Below are 21,952 nucleotides of genomic sequence, written 5' to 3'. Positions count from 1 at the left end.
AACTGTTCATCCATCACACTGCAATTTCACATATTTTCATTTGAATCATACCTGTAACATATTCAGTAATATAGATATAGTTTTCGATCAAACTCCTAATGGGCGTATCATGTACCTCACCGGTACTCTTGTTTTAATTGGTATTGTATCAGATTCAGAAACAATATGATATTAAAACTATTACTTATTTTATGTCTTCTTTACCAATAATATAATAATGAATAATATGTATATATAGAATTTCATAACTTAAATTATATGCAAATTACTGATGTCTGAGGAACTATATGAAATAACACGTGGCCGATGTTTTAATTCGTAACAGACAAATTAGTTATGTTCAAACTTGTGGTCTTTTAGATTGATGTTTTATGCTGACTGGTCCTTACAAGCCAAGATTGTTCGAGCAGAACTTGATGGCAGAAACCGAAAGAATATCACAACATCAAAAATAGTCCACCCAAATGGAATTACACTGGACTATGTGAACAAACACGTGTACTGGGGCGACTCGTTCCTCAACATTATCGAGAGGGTGGACTATGAGGGCAATGGAAGAAAAACTATTTCTCAGGGACTTAATGTAAGTTTGTGAGATATTTACTATGAGGGCAGTGAAAGAAAAACTATTTCTCAGGGACTCAATATATGTTTGTGAGATATTTACTATGAGGGCAATGGAAGAAAAACAATTTCTCAGGGACTCAATGTAATGATTTTGAAATTAAAAACAAATGTAGAATTATTAAAATTAACAACTGGCTTATATGGCCATTGACAGGATGGGCCTTGGAATGAATGAATAGATGGATGATTGGACGAATGAATGATTGTATGAATGGATGGATGATTGGATGAATGAAAGATTGGATGAATGAATGGATGAATGGATAGATGATTGGATGAATGAATAATTATAGAAGTAAATGAATAATTGTATTAATGAATGAATCTTTGTTGTTTCAGATTCGTCAGCGGTACGGTTTGACTCTGTTTGAGAACTTCCTGAATGGATGATTGGACAAATAATTGAATGAATGGATGGATGAATGAATGAATGATTGTATGGATGATTGGACAAAGGAATGATTGTATGGATTGTTGGACGATTCAATGAATGTATGAATGAATGGATGTATGATTGGATGAATGGATAGATGATTGGATGAATGAATAATTGTAGAAGTAAATGAATAATTGTATTAATGAATGGATGTTTGTATATGAATGCATGTATGGATTGTTGGACGATTGAATGAATAGATGTATGAATGGATGAATGGATAGATGATTGGATGAATGAATAATTGTAGAAGTAAATCAATAATTGTATTAATGAATGAATCTTTGTATGTGAATGCATGAATAATTGTATAAATGACTTAATATATCAATGAATGAATATATGAATAAATGAATGATTGTATTTATGGATGGATCATTGAATGAATGTATAATTGTAGAAGTAAATGAATAATTGTATTAATAAATAAATGTTTGTTGTTTCAGATTCGTCAGCGGTACGGTTTGACTCTGTTTGAGAACTTCCTGTACGTGTCTAACCACCAGGTGAACAACAACAGCGTGGTTCGCATCCACCGCTACAACTCCTCGGTGACGCCTGTCATCGTTCACAGTGGTCTGCTCAAACCCGGCGCACTGCAAGTCGCACACGCCGTCAGACAGCCGGGATGTGAGTTACACTGTCTGTAATCTGTCTGTCTGTCTGTAATCTGTCTGTCTGTCTGTAATATGTCTGTAATCTGTCTGTCTGTATGTAATCTATCTATCTGTCTGTCTGTAATCTGTCTGTCTGTAATCTGTCTGTCTGTCTGTCTCTTTGTCTGTAATCAATCTGTCTATCTGTAATCTATCTGTGTCTGTAATCTCTCTGTCTGTCTGTAATCTGTCTATCTGTCTGTAATCTGGCTGGCTGGCTGGCTTTCTTTCTTTCTTTCTTTCTTTCTTTCTTTCCATCTTTCAAATGACTTTATTTGGAAGGAAAGATCAGCACTTTTAACATCAGATCAGCCCAACTGCAATGACTATATGACATATGGTTATTGCAACACTTGGTATACAGTGTGAAGGAGGAAACCTGTGCCTATGGAATAAACTGCTCCAACCAAATAGCATCAAGGGATCTTTTGTGAGTGCTTTCCTACAAACAGGACAGCCTTTGATATACCAGTTAAGAGGCTTTGAGACCCATGTGTTTTAGGGTAACCAAAAGGTCTACTAAGATGGATTAATTGTAGCTTGTTACATATGCTTGTTGAATTATGTGTTATAGGTACAAGGGTTATTCCAGCTACGAAATAAATATACTTCCATTATTTTAACTTTTAGCATTACATTTTAATTTTTAAATAATATTTGTCAAACTTAATAATTGAATCTTTCAAGAATAATAATATTCTATTTAGTCAAATAATATCTTGAATAAATGTTAATGACTAGTTTTCTGTTATTATTCTAGCTACTGACCTCTGCAAGAAGAAGGCCTGTGAACAGATCTGTATTCCTGTACCAGATGGTCTATCAGTGAAGGCAAAATGTGTCTGTCGGGCAGGCTTTACTCCACTTCCTGATAATGACACCAAGTGTCACAGTAAGTAGTCAACTCGTACCTCAATTTTACTTTAACCTTTAACCACTGGAAGATTCTAAAGCAGATTCTAATGACCTGGATTTAGATTTATCATGTAACCACTGGCAGATTCTAATGACCTGGATTTAGATTTATCATGTAACCACTGGCAGATTCTAATGAACTGGATTTAGATTTATCCTGTAACCACTGGCAGATTCTAATGACCTGGATTTAGATTTATCATGTAACCACTGGCAGATTCTAATGAACTGGATTTAGATTTATCCTGTAACCACTGGCAGATTCTAATGACCTGGATTTAGATTTATCATGTAACCACTGGCAGATTCTAATGACCTGGATTTAGATTTATCATGTAACCACTGGCAGATTCTAATGACCCTGATTTATCTTTATCCTGTAACCACTGGCAGATTCTAATGACCTGGATTTAGATTTATCCTGTAACCACTGGCAGATTCTAATGACCTGGATTTAGATTTATCATGTAACCACTGGCAGATTCTAATGACCCTGATTTATCTTTATCCTGTAACCACTGGCAGATTCTAATGACCTGGATTTAGATTTATCCTGTAACCACTGGCAGATTCTAATGACCTGGATTTAGATTTATCCTGTAACCACTGGCAGATTCTAATGACCTGGATTTAGATTTATCATGTAACCACTGGCAGATTCTAATGACCTGGATTTAGATTTATCATGTAACCACTGGCAGATTCTAATGACCCTGATTTATCTTTATCCTGTAACTACTGGCAGATTCTAATGACCTGGATTTAGATTTATCCTGTAACCACTGGCAGATTCTAATGACCTGGATTTAGATTTATCCTGTAACCACTGGCAGATTCTAATGACCCTGATTTATCTTTATCCTGTAACCACTGGCAGATTCTAATGACCTGGATTTATCTTTATCCTGTAACCACTGGCAGATTCTAATGACCTGGATTTAGATTTATCCTGTAACCACTGGCAGATTCTAATGACCTGGATTTATCTTTATCCTGTAACCACTGGCAGATTCTGATAGCCCATTAAAGCAAAGTGATAAACTGCTATTAGCAAATTATTACTGGTCATACAATCTCCATCTCACTGGTCGACTTACTTCAGAATAAGTTTTTAACTGAATGGTATCTGTTATTGGTTAATTCCATAACAGCATTAGTACCAACAGTTTTTGTGGAAATTAATTTTTGTGTCAAGGTACATGTAAACATTATAGGACCTGTGTTTGTTAATTTTTTGACATGATATATTGGATATATTGGATATTTTACACATTTTGCTTGTTTAGACTGATCATAAAACATTTATGTATTAAATGTTTGGAATAAATCAAATTTCCTCACTCCTTTTATTGAATCGCAGGATAAAAACAATATCAGATTAACTTTGCAAAGTTCCCCTATCATACCTTCGCAAGATACAGCTGGTGGCATACATTATAAACCTGTTATTCTCCGATGCCTCGTGTTCTGTGCTTTAGAACCAGATATCTAATACTGAATTTTATTGACAAAATATTCTTTTAAAATATTGTTAACTTTGTTTGTTTTTCTTTTCAGGAAACAATGCCACGACATTCCTGCTTTACGCTAATGCACAGCAAGGCAGTATTCATGGTATATCCATAAATCCATCCACACAGTCCGACGTCATGGAACCCATTGAAAATCTCAACCGACCAATCGCATTGGCCTATCATGCAGCCTCTCGTTATATCTACTACTCTGATGTTAGCTTGCTTCAGATTGGCCGGAGGAAAGTAGACGAGGCATCAGAAAAAGCTGAACACTTCCTAGATGCAGGTATAATAATATAACAACAATAATAATTATATTATAATAATATTTGCAATATGTACAATATATACTGCAGCACTTGAAAATCATATTTACTTGGGATACCAAAAGTTACTATTGTACCAACCTATTAATTTCATTGGTCTACAACAGAAGAAATACCATATCAATATTCTTGGCAATTCACATGATTCGTAAAATAAAACATTATTGTTCTTCACTTGTTAACTGTGGTAAATTGTTTAATACTGGCTCTTATTGGATACTGCTGATACTGAACATACTCTAGTCATTGTACTAAGAGTCTTTTTATACACCCATCTATGATGGGTCGTATTATGGTATGGTGTTATCCGTCTGTTAACTTTTTCTTGTCCAGACCATATCTTGCATACAGATGCATACAGGACCATCAAACCTCACATGTAGGAACAACTTGGAATGGCAGTGTGTTGCGTACTACTACTAGATCACTGTGATCTACTTTTCAAGGTCTACTGCACAGTAAATCCTTGTCCGGACTATATCTTGCATACAGATGCATACAGGACCATCAAACCACATATAGGAACAAACTGTTCATCCATCCCATTGCTAAAATTTCACATAATTGAATCATACCCATAACATATTCATTAATACAATATAGATATGGTTTTCCATCAAACTCCTAATGGGGCGTATCTTGTACCTCACCGGTACTCTTCTTTTATGATTATATAACTGAGGAAAATGTGATGACAGGACAGCTGGTTGATAATAAAGTACTTAGGATGTTAAATTAGATTTATATATATTTCAGATTACATTTTGTTGGGCCATTTAGTAAGGAAGCTGTCAACAGCATTATGCTTTTGATTATATTCTAGATGCAGGTCGTCATTTTATAAAAATCCTTGCATAGTTTAGAAGAACAAAAAACATAATGACACCCCAGCACTTTGTTTTATCAAACATGTTTTCCAGATGTACGGTAGGTAATAGTCATCGCATGATGTAGAATGGAATGTGTCAGGACATTGTTTAATCAGAGTTTATTTGAGTATCTGCAAATTAAACTGTGAGGGGCTGGCTGTCGTTACTGTTATAAATGTGTTGTGTTTTACAGGTGTTACAAGCTGTGAGTGACTGGCTGTCGTTACTGTTATAAATGTGTTGTGTTTTACAGGTGTTACAAGCTGTGAGTGACTGGCTGTCGTTACTGTTATAAATGTGTTGTGTTTTACAGATATTACAAGCTGTGAGTGACTGGCTGTCATTACTGTTATAAATGTGTTGTGTTTTACAGGTGTTACAAACTGTGAGTGACTGGCTGTCGTTACTGTTATAAATGTGTTGTGTTTTACAGGTGTTACAAGCTGTGAGGGGCTGGCTGTCGTTACTGTTATAAATGTGTTGTGTTTTACAGGTGTTACAAGCTGTGAGGGGCTGGCTGTCGTTACTGTTATAAATGTGTTGTGTTTTACAGGTGTTACAAGCTGTGAGTGGCTGGCTGTCGTTACTGTTATAAATGTGTTGTATTTTACAGGTGTTACAAGCTGTGAGTGGCTGGCTGTCGTTACTGTTATAAATGTGTTGTGTTTTATAGGTGTTACAAGCTGTGAGGGGCTGGCTGTCATTACTGTTATACATGTGTTGTATTTTACAGGTGTTACAAGCTGTGAGGGGATGGCTGTCATTACTGTTATAAATGGGGGGTATTTTACAGGTGTTACAAGCTGTGAGTGGCTGGCTGTCGTTACTGTTATAAATGTGTTGTATTTTACAGGTGTTACAAGCTGTGAGAGTCTGGCTGTCATTACTGCTATAAATGTGGTGTGTTTTACAGGTGTTACAAGCTGTGAGGGGCTGGCTGTCGTTACTGTTATAAATGTGTTGTGTTTTACAGATGTTACAAGCTGTGAGAGTCTGGCTGTCGTTACTGTTATAAATGTGTTGTGTTTTACAGGTGTTACAAGCTGTGAGTGGCTGGCTGTCGTTACTGTTATAAATGTGTTGTGTTTTACAGGTGTTACAAGCTGTGAGTGGCTGGCTGTCGTTACTGTTATAAATGTGTTGTGTTTTACAGGTGTTACAAGCTGTGAGTGGCTGGCTGTCGTTACTGTTATAAATGTGTTGTGTTTTACAGGTGTTACAAGCTGTGAGTGGCTGGCTGTCTTTACTGTTATAAATGTGTTGTGTTTTACAGGTGTTACAAGCTGTGAGGGGCTGGCTGTCATTACTATTATAAATGTGTTGTGTTTTACAGGTGTTACAAGCTATGAGGGGCTGACTGTCGTTACTGTTATAAATGTGTTGTGTTTTACAGGTGTTACAAGCTGTGAGAGTCTGGCTGTCATTACTGCTATAAATGTGGTGTGTTTTACAGGTGTTACAAGCTGTGAGGGGCTGGCTGTCGTTACTGTTATAAATGTGTTGTGTTTTACAGATGTTACAAGCTGTGAGAGTGTGGCTGTCGTTACTGTTATAAATGTGTTGTGTTTTACAGGTGTTACAAGCTGTGAGTGGCTGGCTGTCATTACTGTTATAAATGTGTTGTGTTTTACAGGTGTTACAAGCTGTGAGTGGCTGGCTGTCGTTACTGTTATAAATGTGTTGTGTTTTACAGGTGTTACAAGCTGTGAGTGGCTGGCTGTCGTTACTGTTATAAATGTGTTGTGTTTTACAGGTGTTACAAGCTGTGAGTGGCTGGCTGTCTTTACTGTTATAAATGTGTTGTGTTTTACAGGTGTTACAAGCTGTGAGGGGCTGGCTGTCATTACTATTATAAATGTGTTGTGTTTTACAGGTGTTACAAGCTATGAGGGGCTGACTGTCGTTACTGTTATAAATATAGGCTCTGCCAGTTGTGCAATCCTTTTGATTCTTTTTTGATCAATAAAATATCTCAAAACAAAAACTGTTATAAATGTGTTGTATTTTACAGGTGTTACAAGCTGTGAGGGGCTGGCCATCGACTGGGTTGGTAACAACTTGTACTGGACGGACGATGGCCTGCGCACCATCAGCGTTGTGCGTCTCAACAACAGATCCATGTCGTACACCATCCAGATAGAAAACCTGAACCACCCCAAGGCAATAGCAGTCGACCCAAACGAAGGGTAGGTCGGACAGTCCAGTCTGGATTTAAGTGTTTTGATTGGTGAAAGATGCTATAAACATGTAAACCAAATACAATATCATTTTATGTTAGAACATCACAAACAGTATACTGAGAGTGTAGATAATGCAATGAGTATTTCACTGAATATTTTCTTATAGAAATGTCAGATCATAGTCAGATCATTAAGCATATGAACAAATGACTTGTTAGTAGCAACTGTAACTGTAAGAGGATTTTGTTCAAATTAGGGGGAAAAGATGGAAGTAAAAATCATAACTTAGTGTTTATTGTAACAACACAGCATTGCATATGAAAATCGTTTTGCCTACACTGGTCCTGACCTTTTTCATTATGCCACATAATGCTAAAAAAAAAAAAATCTGTTTTATTGCAAAAAAACTACTAAGTTGTGTTTTTTTGTTTCAAATCATTTTATTCCATTTTTTTCTGATTTGAACAATATTTTCTTTCAGATACAGTTGTTACCATGATCTTAATTGTCCGGATGTTTAATATATATGATATGACATGTCTGTAAGAAACTATCAGCTTAATACCCATTGTGTTATTTGTGCCTCTCAGTATGAAGCTGCTGTATTTCCCTTTTGTTATGGGATTCCGTGATCCATGCTTGCTGTCCGTTGAGCTGTCTCGGTATCATGTCGGCCTGGGTATACACAAGCTCCAGTTGTGGTCATACACATGAGAGACTCATCAAACATTGCAGCACTAGTCACACCCTATCCACTTCCCTTATTCCTTTTCTCTTTTCTTTACCAAACACAAAACATACATTTCTTCTTACTAAGCATACCATCCCATCTCCTTTTCCACTTCTTTTGTGATCCCCTACCGGTCCAACCTGATGGACTATATAGGTTTTGTCTCTGTCCTTCTGTCTGTGTGTCTGTCTGTGTGTCTGTCTGTGTGTCTGTCTGTGTGTCTGTCTCTGTCTGCCTCTCTGTCTGTCTGTCCCACATATAGTCTTTTGGATGTTTTTTCTTCAATGCCTCAAGATATTGATCTGAAATGTGGTGTATAACTTACCAAATACTGTTACAAATCACAGTTGACTTTCATGGCAATTTACTATTTTTGACAGAGTTATGGCCCTTGAACTTTTCCAGGTGTTTTCTTATTATTTTATTATTTCAGATACATGTACTGGACAGACTGGGTTCTGAGACCCTCCGAAATCAAGCCGAAGATTGAGAAGTCCACCCTTGATGGTGAGAACCGTGTGGTTCTTGTGGACAAATCCATTCAGTGGCCGAACAGCCTGACGCTGGATTCCCACACAAAGAGGCTCTACTGGACGGATGCTTACTTTGATCGGATTGAATCGATCGGCATCGACGGGTCAGAGAGAAAGGTCAGGGTCATCAAGACATTGAACTCCCAAGCTAAAGACAGTGGTTCAGATTATGCTAGAGTCTCATGCTTTGACTAATCTTTTTCACTTACAAGCTTTTACTCCTATTCTCATAAGCATGTGAGACATGGGCAGGAATGGAGGCAACTGCCTCCCTGGTGCTGGAGCAAAATCCTCAATTTTTTTGCAAAAATGATAGAGATATTTGGGCAAAATGTGCTAACCTGAGACCTTTTCACCATTTTACCTGCAAAAGTAGTTGAAATTCATGTAAAAATATATAGTGATTTGTTTTCAACTCTTATATAGTAATGCTAATGTAACCTCGGGTAGTGAAGACAATCACAAGATTTGCTTCCACAGGTCCATTTATTATTCTAATACAACTGTCATATAAGCCTTTTTGCCATTGGTTAATTTTCGTGATAAATCAGACGTTAGATGTACGCTGTCATGGGCAACCAGGATTTATCACGATATGCTGTCACTTGGCCTCGTGTGGTATTTTTGTTAGTATATTAATTCCGTGCCTTCCATTATATTTAAATGTTGTCATAAATAATGTTAAAAGATATTGCTAACTTCAGATCAAAATGATGTTATTGTTCTTATTTTATTATTATTTCATGCCATTGTAATTTTTAACACTTCCTTAGCAGCAATGAACACCCACACTCCCAGAGTAAGGTCCGGTCCCTGATTGATCGCAGCAGTCAATTTATGTATTTATAAAAACAATAAGTGAAAATATGTTAGTAAAAGTTATAAATTTGTAGACCTACCACATCAACGTGGTTCTTGGCCAAAATAAATCCAGGCAAATTCTTTGAAATAATTCAATATAAGGTTGAAATACCACTTCACAAATTCCAATCATATGCATACGTTTTGCAACACAGATTAACAGCAAATGAAATAATATTTTTAGTGTATCCTGTATTACAATAAATCATGTTCAAAATACCGTAATACAATACCAATAAATTTGCTTTTGCTTCGCTCCTAAGTCAGTGACGTCATGTGAAGAGAACAAAAAAAAAATATTACGTCATAATTTTACTTACTACAAGCGTTTTCATTGAATATCGTAAGTAAGGGGAATAGATAATTAGGGTTTTAAAATTTGTGGGATTTCTTTAATAAAAACACAAGAAAATGTCTTACAGATACTCCTAATAGGGATAATATCACTGTGTTTCGTTGTTAACTATGAGGATTTGTCACAAAGTTTTCTGATTTAGGGACGAGACAAAGTCGAGTCCCTAAATCCAAATTTTGTAATAAATCCTTAAAACACAGTGATATTATCCCCTAAATGATTATCATATGAAAACCTGCAATATCAGTAATACATTTCTTATAATCGTGTTTAAATAAATATAATAATAATAATAATAGAGATGTTCATTCATTCACTCATTCTTTCATTCACTCACCCATTCATTCATTACAAACACCTGTACATGTAAATGTATATAAAAAAACATATTTCATACATTTGTCTTATATGAACTAAAATATAACACAGTATGGGTGGTATTCAATAGTCATTTAAAATATGTTATTATAAAACATTCCATTACCTGACATCCTGTTCTAGTTTGCACTAAAACTCTCATGTGAAAATATGTTGTTATCTTTGACTTTGCAGTTGTAGATTGAAAGATGTTGTTCAGATCAAAGCAGAACAAAGAATGAGATCGGATGTGGTTAATTTGGTGGGAACAGGTGGAAAAAATACTCAGCATGCAGTGCTACTGTCCTAAGCGTCACTGTATTCAGTCAACCGTCACCTGTCACTAATTACATGTGCCACTGAAAACCTAACAACCCAACATCCAATGTAAACAAACCAACCGATAACATTACCCTCACTATTAATATATAAACTGCAATAAGGTAACTGTAACTACAAACGATTAATACCCTAAATATCTAATTAATATATTTAATAACAAAACAACACTTGGTTACAGTAACTATGAATAAATGTTGTTATCCAGATTTGGACATTTTCAATTAATTCAGGCAAAAGCCAACCTGCATGGCCCTCCCCCCTACAAAAATGGGAGCCCATATGCCTATGCTTATTATTCAATATATTTAGACTTATTGTATCATTTGCCTTCAGCATATTCCTTAAAAGAATGCTAAAGCAAGGCTTTTGGACTGGTATGCATATTCAATGATACATAATGCACATTATTGCTTAATATCAACAAGTATAATCGTATAGTTAATTAATAAAACGGTTAAATGTGACGGCTATTATATATAACGGGCGCAGCCATTTTGTACCATCCCAGTGAATACGCCCTCTGGCAAGCTGGTGGTTACGTAATACCTAACGTGTCAAGTCAGGAATTAGTCTTCGAACTTAAGAAACAAAACATACCTAATTTTTGCGGATGCATCGCAATGTTCTGTAATAATATCTATCCCAGTAACACAGCATTGTGTATATGTGGTTTATTTTTCAATACAAAATAAACCACCATTGTTAAAGTGTTGATATAACTGCATTATATTTTGTATATAAATGAACCCACGTACTGAAATAATAGTCGGAGTGTTTTCTTGGATAATTGGTCTTTTCTTTCCATGGCCTGTACCTGTGGTTCTTGATTGGCAGGTGTATATTTAGACTGTCCCCAGACACTGTGTCTAGACACACTAAAAAGACGTGCCTTTTTTATTAAGATCACAGGGTATTGTGTGATAACCTCAAATCGTAATGGACCTTACCAGCCGTCCTGCTGCTTTATTACTGTCAGTAATTCTGTAAAACCCTTGATTAAGTAGACTTTCCCATCTAAAATCACAAAACTGACCAATTACGTAGTCCTAAAAAAAATTATCACTTGGGTTTCGTGAGTAGTCATTTGTGTTGTTTTACAAGTCAGGTTGATGAAAGTGAAGCGTTTTGTCATAAATTAGAGCATTTGTTTACACTGTTCATAATAGAGAAGTTAGACGGAGCTGACGTCACTTCACCCCAAGCTATACCACCGGACGTCACAAAAACTAAACAAAATGGCTGCCCCCAGTTAGCAGGAATAATCATGGTTTTTGATTAAATCTAAAATTACGCATTTTTCATTTGTTAAAGTGTCAGTGTGTGTTGGTGGTCTGGGTATGCATCTTTCCAACACATAAGGCTCTTGTTGGAGTTTAGTATACCTTTAAGGGTGGGCTGTAATGTGGCTTCATGTTAGAGTGCTCACTTGGCATGCAGTATGTCATAGGATCGATCAGTCTCAGGATGTTTTCTCCCCCATGACTGGTATGTAAAGGCATGGTATGTACTGTCCTATGGGAATGTGCATGTAAAAGATGTGCTGCTTTCACAGTTTAAACCGATTTGAGAAATAAAGCTTTGTTTCACACCAAATAGTAAGAGTTTGAGAAGTGCTGAGGTATTTCTTGTCTTTCCTTTCAGACTATTTTCTAACCTATCTGCCCTGTCTAAAGTACAGTCTTTCTGAATTAGAAATGTGCTCTACCCCACAGCACTACCTAATGGGCAGCTGGTAGATTCCATTTAATATTGATTTAATGTTTTGTTTCAGACTTTACTTTCCTTCCATTCTCTGAAGCACCCATACGGCATCGCGGTCTATCAAAACCTCATCTTCTGGACTGAGTCCTTGTCTGGATGGGTGGAAATGCATAACACCACCAGCAACACCACGCAACAGCTACGTATGGACAGCACCCCTCTGTTTGACCTCATCATCGTCAACGTCGACACTCAACAGATCAAAGGTATATGAGAAAAACACTCAACAGATCAAAGGTATATGAGAAAAACGCTCAACAAGTCAAAGGCATATGAGAAAAACACCAACACTAGACAGGTCAAGGTATATTAGAAAAAGAAACACTCAACAGGTCAAGGTATATGAGAAAAACAAACACTCAACAGGTCAAGGTATATGAGAAAAACGCTCAACAAGTCAAAGGCATATGAGAAAAACACCAACACTAGACAGGTCAAGGTATATTAGAAAAAGAAACACTCAACAGGTCAAGGTATATGAGAAAAACAAACACTCAACAGGTCAAGGTATATGAGAAAGTAAGTTTGTTTAACGACACCATTAGAGCACATTGATTTATTAATCATTGGCTGTTGGATGTCAAACATTTTGTAATTTTGACATATAGTCTTAGAAAGGAAACCCGCTACATTTTTTTCCAGCAGTAGCAAGGGATCTTTTATATGCACAATCCCACAGACAGGATAGCACATACCACAGCCTTTGATATACCAGTCGTGGTGCATTGGCTGGAATGAGAAATAGCCTAATGGGCCTATCAACTGGGATCAATCCCAAACCGACCAGCCATCAAGCGGGTGCTTTACCACTGGGCTACGTCCCATCCTGGCATATGAGAAAAACACCAACACTCAACAGGTCAAAGGCATATGAGAAAAACACCAACACTCAACAGATCAAAGGTATATGAGAAAAACACCAACACTCAACAGGTCAAAGGCATATGAAAAAAACATCAACACTCAACAGGTCAAAGGCATATGAGAAAAACACCAACACTCAACAGGTCAAAGGCATATGAGAAAAACACCAACACTCAACAGGTCAAAGGCATATGAGAAAAACACCAACACTCAACAGGTCAAAGGTATATGAGAAAAACACCAACACTCAACAGGTCAAAGGTATATGAGAAAAACACCAACACTCAACAGGTCAAAGGTATATGAGAAAAACACCAACACTCAACAGGTCAAAGGTATATGAGAAAAACACCAACACTCAACAGGTCAAAGGTATATGAGAAAAACACCAACACTCAACAGGTCAAAGGCATATGAGAAAAACACCAACACTCAACAGGTCAAAGGTATATGAAAAAAAAACCAACACTCAACAGGTCAAAGGCATATGAGAAAAACACCAACACTCAACAGGTCAAAGGTATATGAGAAAAACACCAACACTCAACAGGTCAAAGGTATATGAGAAAAACACCAACACTCAACAGGTCAAAGGCATATGAGAAAAACACCAACACTCAACAGGTCAAAGGTATATGAGAAAAACACCAACACTCAACAGGTCAAAGGCATATGAGAAAAACACCAACACTCAACAGGTCAAAGGTATATGAGAAAAACACCAACACTCAACAGGTCAAAGGCATATGAGAAAAACACCAACACTCAACAGGTCAAAGGTATATGAGAAAAACACCAACACTCAACAGGTCAAGGCATATGAGAAAAACACCAACACTCGACAGGTCAAAGATATATGAGAAAAACATCAACACTCGACAGGTCAAAAGTGTATGAGAGAAACCCCAACACTCGACAGGTCAAAGGTGTATGAAAGAAAGAAGTCATGTGCTGGTTGGGATTAATAGGGGCAGTGCATAGGGGTGAAGGAGCTGATTATTCCTCAAGCATTTAAGCAAATATTATATAATTGTGTAATAAAAATACTGTAAAATGTATGTGCTAGCCAGTGAATGGGACAGCAGTCCTTTAATGAGGAAGTTTCTTCATCATTCTGTTCATCCATACATTTGTCCATCTTATTTCTGTCACATCCTAACTCCCATCCATCCATTCATCACCCACCGAGTTCCATCCATATACCCAATACCCAACCAAAAAACCAATCCATCCATCCATCCATCCATCCATCCATTTATTTCAGCATTAATTATGTCTCAATATTAAATTTATTAAATCTACTTTTACAGATGGTGCCCCATGTGCTAAAAACAATGGAATGTGTTCAGATATTTGTATATCTTTACCCAATGATCATGTTTGCAAGTGTGGAAAAGGAAGGCTAATCACATCAGACAACAAAACTTGCGAAGGTGAAATTATTTTTTTACTTTTTCAAAATTAAGAAAAAACAAAAATGTATACAGGTATTAAAATAAGAAAGAAAATGTTCTGTGGAGGTGTAACTGATAAATTACTCTGTGCTTTTCTGTAGTCAGGGGGACAGAAAGTACTTGCCGGCTCAACAAATGTGAATAAAACTTCTGACGGATAAGTACATCGAATCTGTATGCCAAAATTCCAAACTATTCAAACAAATGGTTAAAAACTATAACGAAATACACAATATACATACCGTGACATTCTGAAAACAGAGCCAGTCAAAGGTCAATACTTCTTAGAAATAACTTATTTACGATGAAAGTATCTTTTGAATAGATGGTTTAGTCAAATACATACTTGAATTTTGTAAATCTATATGAAAGAAATGTGAAAAACTTAGTCTTTACCAGAATATTTCAAAATTTATAGTTTTGTCAACCAAGGTTTGGGGCTTGATTTCGTTAAGTGTCCTTAATACCAAGTGTCCTTAATAATAAAAATATATTATTAAATACATATATATATCATTTGAAGTGAAGACAATGTATTATAATATTGGGTATTATATTATAATATTGGGTATTATAGTATTATAGTATTGGGTATTATAGTATTATAGTATTGGGTATTATAGTATTATAATATTGGGTATTATATTATAATATTGGGTATTATAGTATTATAATATTGGGTATTATATTATAATATTGGGTATTATAGTATTATAGTATTGGGTATTATAGTATTATAGTATTGGGTATTATAGTATTATAATATTGGGTATTATAATATTATAGTATTGGGTATTATAGTATTATAATATTGGGTATTATATTATAATATTGGGTATTATAGTATTATAGTATTGGGTATTATAGTATTATAATATTGGGTATTATAATATTGGGTATTATAGTATTATAGTATTGGGTATTATAGTATTATAATATTGGGTATTATAATATTATAGTATTGGGTATTATAGTATTATAATATTGGGTATTATATTATAATATTGGGTATTATAGTATTATAGTATTGGGTATTATAGTATTATAATATTGGGTATTATAATATTATAATATTGGGTATTATAATATTGGGTATTATAGTATTATAGTATTGGGTATTATAGTATTATAATATTGGGTATTATAGTATTATAATATTGGGTATTATAGTATTATAGTATTGGGTATTATAGTATTATAATATTGGGTATTATAGTATTATAATATTGGGTATTATAATATTGGGTATTATAGTATTATAGTATTGGGTATTATAATATTATAATATTGGGTATTATAATATTGGGTATTATAATATTATAATACTGGGTATTATAATATTGTTAAACAATAACATATTATTATATAGGCTGGTGGACTAGCAGAAATTCTGGTGGGCTAGTAAATTCCATTTCCATGCGAGCAGTTTGTTTGATAATTACGTGTATTGATTAGACACAGGTAGGATATTTCACCTTTTTATCCAATTTCATCTGTCTTGCATCAACTAATTTTTATAAAGTAGACTGGATTTGGTCTGAAATGCTAAAAAATTACCTTTATTTAAGTGTAGTAATGAGTTTTCAGCTTTTTAAACATCATTTTAATAATTAACACTTGAAGAAATGATGGACTGTATTTCCTCCTGGAAAAAAATAACTATAAGTTGTGGAGGAAAGAAAAAGAGTAGCCCATAATTTTTAAAAGGTAAAGTAGGTGTGGAGTACATGTAGGTTCTCATTTCTATAGCATTTTTTGACATTATATATGTTTCAGCTCAATTTTAAAAGTAAGCCTTGCATTAAAATGAACATTTTACTATCAATACACAACATAAACTGGTTTTGTTGAAAATTTCATTGTTCTACATTGCATGCATTTTTCAGTTTGATGTCTAGTAGCCATTGATTAATAAATCAGTGTACTCTAGTAGTGTCATTAAACAAAACAAACTTTAATTTTTCTTCAACTTTAGACAGTGGAAAGTTTTAGTTTCTTTAATCACAGAATGTTAATAATTGCATAATAAAGATTTGGTAAAAAAAATAATTAAATGTTGATACATGTGGTAGTTGCATGTATGTTTGATAGAAATTCATGGCTCAAAATACGAAGTAAAATATGGCTTACTGTTATTATTTTAAAATATGAGACCAACAGAAACATGTCCTGCTAAAAACATATGGTCTGCTGGAAATAAGACAGCACAGGATGAGTGGAGGGTTTTGAAACAGTGTGTCAGAAATTAAAACCTTTCAGCTGTATTTTAGAGCATTATAAAATTAAAATATAAAAGAATCACAAGCTAGATACAAAATGACCTTCAATATTTTGGTAGTTTTATTAGGCAAATTCCTATTTCACCTTTATTTTCTTTACAGACTTCTGTACTACACCCCTCAATCAGCGTGTGATAAGTTTACAGACTTCTGTACTACACCCCTCAATCAGCGTGTGATAAGTTTACAGACTTCTGTACTACACCCCCCAATCAGCGTGTGATAAGTTTACAGACTTCTGTACTACACCCCTCAATCAGCGTGTGATAAGTTTACAGACTTCTGTACTACACCCCTCAATCAGCGTGTGATAAGTTTACAGACTTCTGTACTACACCCCTCAATCAGCATGTGATAAGTTTACATACTTCTGTACTACACCCCTCAATCAGCGTGTGATAAGTTTACAGACTTCTGTACTACACACCTCAATCAGCGTGTGATAAGTTTACAGACTTCTGTACTACACCCCTCAATCAGCGTGTGATAAGAACTTCAAACAATATTAATAATTGCATAATAAAGATTTTATAACATATATGATACATAGAGGTTACATGTAGTACCAGAGTGTTTTTCGGTATCGCCAATGTCATATATTAGGAATAAAATATGTATTATGTGAGCCTCTGGCAAGCATAATACATTATTTTTATTCCTAATGCAGTATATGATATTGACAATATCGAAACACACGAGGGTAATAATCTGTGTATCATATAATCTCAAGCTTAATACAACATGTTTTTGTAAACTGTACACACAACTTTAATTCCAGTCCAGCAAACTCGAATGACGTCATTTTGGATGTCCTTACATCAAAATAAACTAGTGCTTATTGTTTTTTGTTTTCTGAACACTGGCCAGCTTTCAGTGTGAAGTTGCTGTTGAAATGTTTTTAGTTGATGACTATGAATGCATACATCAATTATGGAGTGTCACCTTAGTACGTTTGCTTAAATGTCAATAAACCTAGTGCCGTGAACGGGATTAAATTTACATCTATTTTGCAGTTATCAAATTGTTAAAGTATGTGATCTGAAAAATATCACATACTTTGATTGCACTGAAAATGTAAGATTATATATGATAAATATATTTATCATTTAATAACTTTACAAATTAGATGTAAATTGAGGTTATGGCACTATGTTTATTGAAATTAATCTTCTGACTACTGCAGGCGAGATATCTCGCCCGACGTCACGCCAGTCGACATACTGTACACTGTATACAATACATTCCCCAATTCATATTCCCCGCTGTTTTGCACATGGCACTCACAGAAACAGATATGTAATACAGCAAACAGATTTCTTGACAAGATGGTATCTTTTGTTTATTATTTTTCAATGGAAAATACCATGGAATTTTTTTGTTCAATAAGTTGTTTTCGGCAAGTATTTTCGCTTGAAAACAATGGTGGCAAGTCACGGTCATTTTCTAGGATCGATAGCTGATTGTTACAGCTAATTTGATAACAAATTTGATCGTTTTACCAACAACGAAAATCACCAAATATTGGGATATGAATTGTAGTTCATTTAGTTTTTTAAATCCTAGTCAGAAAACCACTGTTATCGGGAATAATGGACATAAGAAATTCAACCATTATAAATAATTGCATAATAAAGATTTTATAACATATATGATACATACATGTATGATATATGTGGTTTTTACATGTATGTTTGATAGAAAATATAATTATATATATTTGGTAGTTACATGTACATGTATGTTTGATAGAAAATGTATTATTTATTTGTTAGTTACATGTATGTTTGATAGAAAATGTATTATATATTTGGTAGTTACATGTATGTTTGATAGAGATCTTGACTAACAACATTTGATTTTGTTTGCAGACATTCCGGACTACACCCCTCCATCTGCGTGTGACGAGAACTTCAAGTTTGAGTGTAAGGACGGCAGCTGTATCAACAAACGGTTCTTGTGTGACGGGGACCAGGACTGTAACGACGGGTCAGACGAGGATATCAGTAAGGATGGAGTCTGTGGTAAGTTGTAGCGGCGGTGAGGGCAGAGTCTGTGGTAAGTTGTAGCGGCGGTGAGGGTGGAATCTGTGGTAAGTTGTAATGATGGTGAGGGTGGAGTCTGTGGGCTATTTCTTGTTCCAGTCAGTGCACCATGACTGGCTGTGGTATGTGCTATCATCCCTGTGTGATGACGCATATAAAAGATCCTTGCTTCTAATGGAAAAAAATAGTGGATTTCCTCTCTAGGACTATATGTTAGAATTAACAAATATTTGCTATCCAATAGCTGATTATTAACAAAGTAGAAAAATTTATTTATCTTAGTAAGAACATAAATTCTTCACCAAGTGGTCGGTGTATTATTCTCTCTTTGAACAGACCTAATTTTTTTAACTTTCCTTGTGCATCGTCTTGTTCCCAGCGGACCACGCATTAATAATGTAGATACATACATATGTATATGTATGTGTGTGTATGTGTGTATATATATATATATATCATGTGCTTATTTTAAATATTTATGTACGTCGTTCATAGAATGGAAAAGGATGAAAGTATGTTGATTTTTTTTTGCGTGAGAGAAAGATATGGATAGCTACATTGATTAGATATGTAGAGAGAGAGAGAGAGAGAGAGAGAGAGAGAGAGAGAGAGAGAGAGAGAGAGAGAGAGAGAGAGAGAGAGAGAGAGAGAGAGAGAGAGGGAGAGGTGGGGATGGAGAGGGGTGGGGGGTGGGGCGAGGTGCGGTTTGCAAGCCAGTACCCTAAAGTATTATATTATGTTGTTTTATTATTTTTATGTACACAACCCATGTTTTACCCTTGGCATGTGTTGTTCTAATAAAGAAAAACCCCCAAAAAAAACAACCCAAAACCCCCCAACAAATCAGTGTGCTCTAGTAGTGTTGTTAAACAAAACAAAACTTTATTAGTCAGCTTTCAAGACTGATAGAGTGTGGTAAAACATTGTTCAGTAGTTCTTTTCTTCTATATCTTCCTTGAAGTGAAACAACAGCACTCACTAGCTGATTAACGTAGTTTCATTATCTCTAAAGTGATTGTCCCTTACCACCATCACATGATATCTTCCATGCTTATAGGCAGCCGTATCCCTAATGTAGTGAAAACGTTTTGATCTTTTCTTATGTATTGCCAAGTAAACAAAATGACAGCAAGTAAAATCATGACGTAACTAATTAGTTACCATAGTTGTTGATCTGATCCCTTGTATAGACCCATGTTGCAAGACCCAGTATGCTGAGATACTGTTACATGAACATTGTTTTCGTTGTTTCAGGTAACATTTCCTGCCCTGACCCATCGATGTTTTCGTGCAGCAACAAGCGCTGTATCTACATGCAGTTTGTCTGTGACGGAGAGGCCGACTGCACCGATGGCTCCGATGAGAAATCCGACCTTTGTCACCAACAGAGAGGTATGTCTCACATTTCTCAGAGATGTATGTGTCACATTTCTCAGAGATGTATGTGTCACATTTCTCAGAAATACATGTATGTCTCTCATTTCTTAGAGAAGTATGTCTCACATTTCTCAGAGAGTTATGTCTCACATTTCTCAGAGATGTATGTCTTGCATTCTCAGAGAAGTATGTGTCCCATTTATCAGAGAAGTATGTTTCACATTTCTCAGAGAAGTATATGTTACATTTCTCAGAGAAGTATGTGTGACATTTCTCAGAGAAGTATGTGTTACATTTCTCAGAGAAGTATGTGTGACATTTCTCAGAGAAGTATGTGTGACATTTCTCAGAGAAGTATGTGTGACATTTCTCAGACAAGTATGTGTCACATTTCTCAGACAAGTATGTGTCACATTTATCAGAGAAGTATGTGTCACATTTATCAGAGAAGTATGTGTGACATTTCTTAGAGAAGTACATGTATGTGTGACATTTCTTAGAGAAGTATGTCTCACATTTTTCTAATTGTTGCTTGGATACCTGTGTGGTAGTAGTGGTTTCCATGTCACACTGTCTAAAGCAAGAGTCACTTCCGTGTCCCACTGTCTGAAGCAAGAGTCACTTCTGTTTCCCACTGTCTGAAGCAAGAGTCACTTCTGTGTCCCACTGCCTGAAGCAAGAGTCACAGTTACTTTGTTTGACAGTGACTTCAGTGTCCCAATGTCTGAAGCAAGAGTCACAGTTACTTTGTTTGACAGTGACTTCAGTGTCCCAATGTCTGAAGCAAGAGTCACAGTTACTTTGTTTGACAGTGACTTCTGTGTCCCACTGCCTGAAGCAAGAGTCACAGTTACTCTGTTTGACAGTGACTTCAGTGTCCCAATGTCTGAAGCAAGAGTCACAGTTACTTTGTTTGACAGTGACTTCAGTGTCCCAATGTCTGAAGCAAGAGTCACAGTTACTTTGTTTGACAGTGACTTCTGTGTCCCACTGTCTGTTCAGCAGTGAATTCAGTGTCTCACTGTCTGAAGTAAGAGTCACAGTTACTCTGTTTGACTGACTTCTGTGTCCCACTGTCTGTTCAGCAGTGAATTCAGTGTCTCATATGATGGGTCATATAATGGTATGGCATTGTCCGTCCGTACATTTGTGTTAACTTTTTCTTGTCCGGACCATATCTTGCATACAGATGCATACAGGACCATCAAACCTCACATGTAAGAACAACTTGGAATGGCGGTGTGTCGCATACTATTACAAGGTCACTGTGACCTACTTTTCACGGTCTACTGCACATAACCGTAAATCCTTGTCCGGACCATATCTTGCATACAGATGCATACAGGACCATCAAACCTCACATGTAGGAACAACTTGGAATGGCAGTGTGTTGCGTACTACTACTAGATCACTGTGATCTACTTTTCAAGGTCTACTGCACAGTAAATCCTTGTCCGGACTATATCTTGCATAC

General features: G+C 35.7%; 1 protein-coding gene across 1 annotated transcript in view; it reads left to right on the top strand.

Moving 5' to 3' along the window:
* The window catches only part of LOC121387271 (low-density lipoprotein receptor-related protein 1-like), a 340,401-nt gene that overhangs the window by 135,740 nt on the left and 182,709 nt on the right, over nt 1-21,952 (top strand). Inside the window, exons 11-20 of the mRNA XM_041518296.1 lie at nt 361-583; nt 1,510-1,693; nt 2,480-2,611; nt 4,192-4,434; nt 7,355-7,529; nt 8,687-8,903; nt 12,473-12,668; nt 14,637-14,759; nt 18,928-19,080; nt 20,356-20,493. Of these exons, the coding sequence (XP_041374230.1) occupies nt 361-583; nt 1,510-1,693; nt 2,480-2,611; nt 4,192-4,434; nt 7,355-7,529; nt 8,687-8,903; nt 12,473-12,668; nt 14,637-14,759; nt 18,928-19,080; nt 20,356-20,493 (1,784 nt within the window). The remainder of the gene's footprint in view (nt 1-360; nt 584-1,509; nt 1,694-2,479; nt 2,612-4,191; nt 4,435-7,354; nt 7,530-8,686; nt 8,904-12,472; nt 12,669-14,636; nt 14,760-18,927; nt 19,081-20,355; nt 20,494-21,952) is intronic.

This window comes from Gigantopelta aegis, chromosome 13, assembly GCF_016097555.1.
Source record: "Gigantopelta aegis isolate Gae_Host chromosome 13, Gae_host_genome, whole genome shotgun sequence".
In the NCBI taxonomy this organism is placed as follows: domain Eukaryota; kingdom Metazoa; phylum Mollusca; class Gastropoda; order Neomphalida; family Peltospiridae; genus Gigantopelta; species Gigantopelta aegis.
Note: the sequence above shows the minus strand (reverse complement) of the source record. Positions and strands in the feature narration are given on the sequence as shown.